This window comes from Nicotiana tabacum, chromosome 5 (assembly GCF_000715075.1).
Source record: "Nicotiana tabacum cultivar K326 chromosome 5, ASM71507v2, whole genome shotgun sequence".
In the NCBI taxonomy this organism is placed as follows: Eukaryota; Viridiplantae; Streptophyta; class Magnoliopsida; order Solanales; family Solanaceae; genus Nicotiana; species Nicotiana tabacum.
In genome coordinates, this window is record NC_134084.1 from 2,179,150 (window position 1) to 2,187,716 (window position 8,567).

An 8,567-nucleotide genomic window follows, 5' to 3' on the forward strand; every position below is an offset into this window, starting at 1 on the left:
CCACATCTGCGATACCAGGCCTCCCTCAACCTTCTGCTTCTACGACCCAAACAACGCATCTGCGAGACCGCACCTGTGGTCCCCAAACCGCAGGTGCGAAAACACCAGAAGCAGCAGAAAATCTGCAATCACTCAAGTTCCAAAACTTCCCGTTAGCCATCCGAAATCACCCCGTCTAACCAAGGCTTAATTTGGTTATCCTTTATGGAAAACGGAGCCTTCCTCCTGTAACAACAAATAAATGTCAAAAAAAATTGTATATTGAATTAGATATGTAAAAGATAAATGCTGAAATGCAAGTGTCAAATTATGATACCTCTTTGAACCTTTGTCGCTACAGTTGTATAACCATTTGTTGAAGTTATCTAAAACCTCTAGATCTACATCTTCACCAATAACAATAGTAAAAGGGTGCTTGAGGTAGAAAATTTTAGGTCCAACCGAGTTGCTGCCCGCAGAACTGTATAGAGGGATAAATGGTGATCGGGCATGCTTTCCCAGATGCCTTGTTCTCCCCGGATGCATAGGTGTTGCATCATCTTGTATGGGCTCGCCAAACTTAACCAACTGGGATAAGTTGTCAGGCAACTCAAAATCATCTTTGTGACCCCCTTCTTCTCAACTCCTGATCCTTCTGAATCACCTAGATCCACATACTGTGCATCTGCACCTTCATTGTCATGTTCCTCAATGACCTGTTCTGTCTGAGCTGCTACTGTCACTCCGTGAATTGGGGACTGTGCATTGATATCTTCCATCACTGTAACACAATTCATATTGTACTTAACAAGAATGTTAAAATTTATAAAAAACAAGAAAATATCTCTGAATGACAGTATGATACCTGTTTTGTCTTCATCAGCTGCAACTTGAAAATGTGTATATAAATCACCATGTGCTGGAAGATTTTCTTGACCAACTGCACCTTCAACATGTTCTGTTTTATAATTAAAAATGGTAAATAATACTGAATAATGGTGGCTTGAAAGTTGTAGCATATGTGTATCAAAATTATAGATAATTTGTGGATAAATGTAGATATGTTGTATATACACTGACCCAAATAGTAGATACTTTGTACGTATTTTGTAGATACCTATTTTGCTGGTGCTGGCCTGCATTTGTTCCCCAATATTGAACTGAAAATGCTGATTGTTCAAGTCTTTTTGTTGGTCATTGTTTTTTGTTGAACTGCCAGCAAATTGAATGTTTTATGTTAGTTTGTATATATTTTTTCATATGTCTAAATTGTTTTGCTATAAAAATAAAAGTTAGATCTTACCTTTGCATAATCTTGCACATTTCTACTGTTTATCATTTGTAAAACAGTCTGCATAGACTCATTTATAAACCCTCGAAGGCTATCGAGTTCTACAAAGACAGGTTTCCTAAAATCTTCAAGCTTTCCATCAACCTACAAGTTACAATATAGTAAGTTGTTAACTTCATAATATGTTCTAACATATATTCAAAAACATATGCAATTATATATAGATATATATCAGAATTTACAAATTTGTAGATATTTTGTAGACAGTTTATGAAATGTAGATATATTGTAGTTTATATGTATTACCTGCTCAATTCCTTTTTCTAATTTTCTGATCTTCTTAGCAATAGACTCCTTGTCCTCTTCTCCATCTGTTTGTTTGGGTTCCAACGTAGGAGGATCAGCATTGGGAACCTCAAATGTTTGTTCACCTTCTTGAACTTTGTACTCAATTTTGTTAGGCAAAATCAGCACTGCAATCTCTTCTCCAGATTCACCTATATTGGGAAACTGAATGAGGAAAAATAAATTAGTTTGGTCAAGGCAGAAAATGTAGAATAATTGTAGATATTTTGAAGGTAAATATATAATCATAAAAAAAGAAACTTTACCTTTATCCACTCAGGCTTTATCATCTTCTCTTCAAAGGCAGCTAACCAAATCTGCCCCTTACTAGCTGACCATCTTAGTATGCAAGGTGTTGAGTTAGAACACCTCGTAGCTAGATTAGTGCTGACAGTAGAGCAACACTCATAAAGTCATACTTGCAATGCTAGTGAGCATCCCCGTATGAGATAAGAATGTATATACAGATTTAGTCTGTGCCTAACAGATTCCATCATCAGGGTGAAAGATTTAATACCCCATGGGTATGACTCATACTGCCCAGATTCTACCAAATAGAACCTAAAGTAATCTACAAAAGGAATATGAGCTTTGTCCGAAGGACAAATAAAAAATTCTAAAAGATAAAGGATGCACAACTTCACAGCATCCTCATTGTTTATCCAGGATCTAGTGGTTACTATCTGTTTCAAATAAGACTTCTCCACTCTTAATTTGTTAGGAAAATAACTGCTCATTATTTTTGTTAACATAAGTGGGCGTATAACCAAAATCAGTAACCTGGTTAACACATCTTAGACCAGTAATTAATGCAAACTCAATCAATCCAAAATTTAATGTTTCACCCTTTAACTGTACGGAAAAATATGATGCATTGGATTTGGTCAATTCATACTTCATCAGAAGATGAATGGCTTGGTTTTGCATGCATATGGTGGGAAGAGACAGTAAGTATCCAAAACACGTCTTTTTAAAAAGCTTCAACGCATTTGAGGATAGAAGCTCTTTAAGTGTGGAATCTAAGCACCCCATAATCAACATTATGTGGGGCAAAAAAGTGTTCATTCTGCACAAATAATAAATTATTTCACATTAATAAAATGCATAAAAAGGATACATTCATCTACATTTTATCTACAACATAACTACAAATGATTACATAATATCTACAGTTTAAAGCATTTTCTACAAAAAGGCAGCAACAAAAGATAACTACAATTCTGCTTCAAATAGTGCAGGTTGCCTAACAATATAACTACAAAAAAAAAACTATAAAATATCTACAACTATAAAGGCAGAACATCACAACTACAAATAATCTTCAAAATTAAGACAATTACTCTACACTTGTCTAAAACACGTATAACACATATTTTACCATCATAAACCAAACTAAAAAAATTAGAAACGAAACTAATAAATGTTTACCTTCACCAATGATTGGTTCTGAACAATTTTAGGGTATTTTTTTGAATATTTCTTCATTTTTGGATTTTTCGAACCAAGAGACACCTTTGCTTTCTTTCCTGTTCGAAGATTAGGGACCTCTTCTACAAAGTCGTCGTCTACTGAAATCTCTTTTCCTTTTCGTTTGACTTGTTTGCCTGGTGTAGAAGTTTCTCCAGCATCTACATCATGTTTTTGTTTGGTTCTCATCTCGGCTCTGATTTGTCGAGGAGAGGAACTATGAGTAGTCTCTGCAATTGCATGTGGAGATTTGTCTTGGTTTTTGGGTGATTTTGGTGATAACACACCAAATCAAATGAGGGTATCTACTGCTGATTTTTTAGGACTTTGTTTCGAAGCTTTGTTGTTCTTCATTGATGAACTTTAACTGGAGTAAAATGAGGAACCAACTTTGTTGAAGGGTTTCTTCAATTTTCTGTGAATTTAGAGGGAGAATTTGGTTTCAAAAGATGGAAAATGGTAAAAAGAATGTGGGTATGGTTGAAACGTGGGTGGGACTGAGGGTTAGGAGAGAGAAACGTGGGATGAGTAGGGATACTGGGATATACAGATTCCTTTAATTAAGGAGTAAAAAACGTACAATTAATTATACCCTTAATTAATAATGGTATAGAATTGGTAATTTAGTATACTAAGTATAATTAAGTCAAACCTTAAACATTGAGGATAATAAGGTTTCCTATGTGACATAGGAATATAAAAATTCCTTATGAAAATTTCCCTTCTTTTAATCCCTTAAACTAATTCCAACATACCCTTTTCCTATGGGCTTCGGCCCTTTTAAGTGCTTCTTTATTTTTATTTTTTATTTTTTGACTTAAATTATTTGCTTAAGAGATTTTTATATTTTTATACACTATATGAAATTATATTACCCTCCCTACTTAAGTTTTGCTATAATTATATTTTATATACTCAATTACCATTTATATATATTTTAAGGGAATTAATGATAATAATAAGTGTCCTAAAATTACTCTAACATATCTTCTACTCCCCCACGTTTCTCTCTCCACATCCCATCCCCTCCCTCACGTATCTTGCACCCACCCATAATTCCATCATTGACAACCATTAAAAAGCTTTGAATTCGAATTTAGGTTTTCAAAAAACATTATCTGTTTGAATTGGATGGTGCTGCAAAGAATTGGGAATTTTCTCAACGTCTCTCTCTATCTCTCAATCCTTAATTTCAGTAATGTAAAGCAAAGGAAAAGAGAGCAGCAATTCCACCATTGACAGTCATTAAAAAGCTTTGAAGCTTTGAATTCAAATTTGGGTTTTCAAAAATCATTATTTGTTTGGATTGGGTATTGTTGCAAACAATTGGGAATATGATTTAGAGTTTATATCTCAATTTTGAGGGGTTTTGGTGAAGATTAGACTTTGGTTTTGGCTGAATTTCAGATTGAAACTCGAAGAAGAAAAAGACATGATATACATTATATTTACGAAATTGTAGTAAAATTGTATTCTGTTGTTTATATATTTTTCTTTTATTTATTTAACTATTGTATGAAAGTTGAACAACATTGTATTAAAATTATATTTAAGTTGTATGATATTGTAGTTGTATATAACTGAGTAGAAATAATGTATAAAGATTAAAGATAAGTCGTATAATATATAATTAGTTGTATGAAATTTATTTTTACTATGTATAAATCAGATACAAAAGACATATTGTATAAATTTTGTACAAAATTTGTATTTAAGTTTTATGATATTGTAATTGTATATAATTGGGTAGAAATAATGTATGAAAGTTGTAGATAAATTGTAAATAAGTTATATAATATATAATTAGTTGTATGAAATTTGTTTTTATACTAAATTTGAAAAAAGGACAATATTAGATGTTATCAAAAAAAGAAAAACTTTCATTATCTTTTTCCTCATAACAGAACTTATGAAAATGTACAAAATTCTCTTGGCCTGTAAGTTCCCATACTTAACTCTGTTGACTTGTAAGTTGACACTTGTTATTGGTTTCTTCTGTTGTTTGTGAGGGATATTTTTATTTTACCAAAATTGAAAACTAAAATCAAGAAATACAGTAGTTAGCTTAAATTGATGTAAGGGTGGAAGATCTGGAAAGAAAAAGGAGAAGAGGAGAGAAAAAAGGATAAATATATAACTAAATTAATAATGGATTGAGAGTCTTTTAATATGGAATGTATATATTTTGTAAACAAAACTTGTTTAGGTCGGGTAATTAACTAAGCGTGGATAATTTTGGTAATAAAGTTTGAAATAGTGTATAGAAATATAAAAATTCCATTGCGTAATTAATGACCAATATGTTCTCATTTAAAATATTGGAGTATTATAAAATATGTACATGTAATTTTCATAACTTGATGCTTAAAATTAAGTACTTTCTTGAAGAAAAAAATTGGCCTTCTAATACTAATAAAAGCGTTATACAAGCTGCTACAGCTCCAAAATACTTTTTCAAAAAGCATTTATAGTCAGACCTCTCTATAATAACATCGTTATATAACAGACAATCACTATAAAAGTCAAGCTTTTTATGGAATCAATTTCCATACCATTTTATAATATGTGTTCTATATAATAACACATCGCTATAATAATCAAAAAAATTCGGAACAAATGACGTTATTATAGAGATGTTTGACTGTAATATAAAATGCTTTTCTCAAAATAAGCAGATTTTAAAGTTTTATCAAACATGCTCTTATTAGATAAATAAAATAATGAAAAAACATAAATATTCCTTCTAAAGAAGTCAAGGCATAGATACTTCATAATTGGACTCATCAATGCTCTCAAGTCTGCTATTAATGGGTCAAAACTAGTTGAATATCTAGAAAAACTCAAAGCCTAAAACAGCTAGAAATATTCAACTTTGGCTTGAAAAGTAGTCAGCTCTATACCATTTGTCACTTTAAATACTCCCATTTCATAGCAAAATTATCATCATCAATTTTTAGAAACTTTCCAAAAATGTCTCCACCCCAATCTCCAAATTCCACCATGATTGAATCTAGAAATCAAGTTCGACCTTTGGCACCTGCATCCCATCGTATACACGTAGAAAACGAAGAAACCATTGATTCCACGTTCATGTCCAGTATGGAGTTAGCCAAAAAACGACGTCGTAAAAGATGCATGAAATGTTGTAGTTGTTGTGGTATCACAACAATAACCCTAGTTGTGATCATCGTAATTCTTGCATTCACCGTTTTCAAGGTGAAAAAACCTACTATAAAAATGAACTCAATCAAATTTGATGGGTTGAGTTATCTTACTAATAGTTCCAATCTACAAACCAACGTGAACATAACGGTCTCTGCAGATTTCTCTATTAAAAACCCTAACGCTGTCTCGTTCAAGTTTAACGAGGCAACTACTAGTCTGATATACGATGACAGAGTCATCGTAGAAGTCTTAACGCCAGCAGCGAATGCTAAGGCTCGACGAACGTTTCGAATGATCGTGAATGTCACAGTTATGGTTGATAAATTATCAAGCATTCCTAGACTAGCAAGTGATTTGGTGGCAAGGAAATTGCCTTTGAGTATGTCCACAAGTATTAATGGAAGGGTCAAGATTTTGGTGATTAAGAAAAGGGTTGGTATACAAATGAATTGCAATATGATAGTTGATTTACAAACGCAAGATGCTAAGAATATGGATTGCAAAAAGAAAGTTTCTCTCTAGATTTGATGTTGATTTGATTGTGAAGGGTAAGTCGGAAGTAAAGAATATTCACGTTGGAAGTTACTGGTTCGATCGAGTTATATGACACTACAGTTTAAATTGTGATGTATATTTTGGTGATTTATAAGAATTAGATATATTCGAGTTTTTAATAGCCAGTGTTATACTTAGTTGACCTTTATTTTTGAGTGATATGTAAAAGAGTTGTATGGCATTGTTCAATATTTCTTTAATTTGTTTGAGATTATAATTTGTGTTTGAGTATTGTGTGGAATATGATGCACGGAAGGAATAAAAAAAGGTTATTTTTGATTCTACGTTACGTTCGACCAAAAAATACAAATATTTAATCATTACTGCCTCATATTCTAGTACTTTTAGTCGTCTTTTGAATATTATTTATATTACTTTATGCTTAGTATTATATTTTAACTGTGTATGAATAAAGCGATGTGAAGATGAAGAGATTTGGAGCAAAATTGAATAAAACGGGGAAGAAAAAGAAAGGAAAGCAAAAACTTAAAAGAAAAAAAAATAGGAATATCCTTTGGGTTTTGTCCCCCCAAGTGGAAAACAAAAAAAATGGAGACAAAAAGGCTATAGTAGAAAGAGAATGAGCAACTTCTCACTAACCAATCCAACCGAAAATTCACATCAAATTCCACTCAAACCCCCTAACAAAAATTCACCAACAATCAATCCATCAACCAATCCAACGATCAATTCTACTTCTTCTTATAACGAGAAATTAATTCAAGGTGAAATATTCTCAACTAATCCTGAATCAAACCCAGGGCCCTCGGGTACAACAATGGACACCCAACCCTATGACTTTGGAAATACTTCAATGGAAGTTGTGTACCAAAATATGAGGCAAATCATCCTGAGTGAGGATGATAAACAGAGAATATATAATCCATGGAAGTACTCGCTAATTATCAAACTCATGGGCAAAAGAATAGTTCATCACTACCTTAAGAGGAAAACTCAAGAGTTATGGAAGGTAGATGAAAATTATCCTCTAATAGACCTAGGGGAAGATTACTATACGGTCAAGTTGATGAAAGAAGAGAGCATGATAATGATTCTACATAATGGTCCATGGTTCATCAAAGGTTACTTCTTATCCGTACAAAAATGGGTTCCAAATTTTGTAGCAACAAAGGCATCCCAAAACTACACATCCGTTTGGATTAGATTGCCACAGCTTCCCACGGAATTTTATGATGGGATCATCCTCACAAAAATTGGGAATTGCATTGGTAAGCTACTGAAAGTGGATGCATGCACATCAGTCACATTAAGGGGAGGGTATGCACGACTCTGTGTGGAATTGTCATTGGACCAGCCGATCCAAACCTTCATTATGATAGGACACCACAAACAACGAATTCACTATGAAGGAGAAGGTTTCTTGTGCAAAGCTTGTGGAAGGTTGGGCTACTCAAATCAAAGTTGCCCACATAGGACTTTTCCAAGTGGACAAACAAATGGACCTGCCACAAATGAGGCATCACTATTTTAAGGAAGACAATGCACAAGAGTGGATGACAGTTTCCTTTCCAAAAAAAAAAGCAAAGGCAAGGCAGCCAATCATCAGTTGACTAAGGCAATCTCCACTATTGGCCAGGTATCGGTGTACGCATTTTTGATGCAATGTCAGGTAAGTTCTTAAATACCCAACGTATGAATTATGCCAATACTCAAGTACAAAATAACTCTAACGCAGTCTATAATATCTCTCAATCAGACAAAGGAAAAGGGGTAACCTTAGAAGCAAATCACCCCACTGGAAAAC

General features: G+C 33.2%; 2 protein-coding genes across 2 annotated transcripts; both read left to right on the top strand.

Annotated features, from left to right (window-relative positions):
- Positions 1–6,319: 6,319 nt before the first annotated feature.
- LOC142181307 (uncharacterized) lies at positions 6,320–6,769 on the top strand. Its single transcript, XM_075254324.1, has one exon. The coding sequence runs from the start codon at positions 6,320–6,322 to the stop codon at positions 6,767–6,769; it is 450 nt and encodes a 149-aa protein (XP_075110425.1).
- Positions 6,770–7,580: 811 nt separating this feature from the next.
- Positions 7,581–8,294, top strand: LOC142181308 (uncharacterized). The gene has a single exon (XM_075254326.1). It carries the CDS (start codon positions 7,581–7,583, stop codon positions 8,292–8,294), a length of 714 nt encoding a protein of 237 aa, XP_075110427.1.
- Positions 8,295–8,567: the final 273 nt, after the last annotated feature.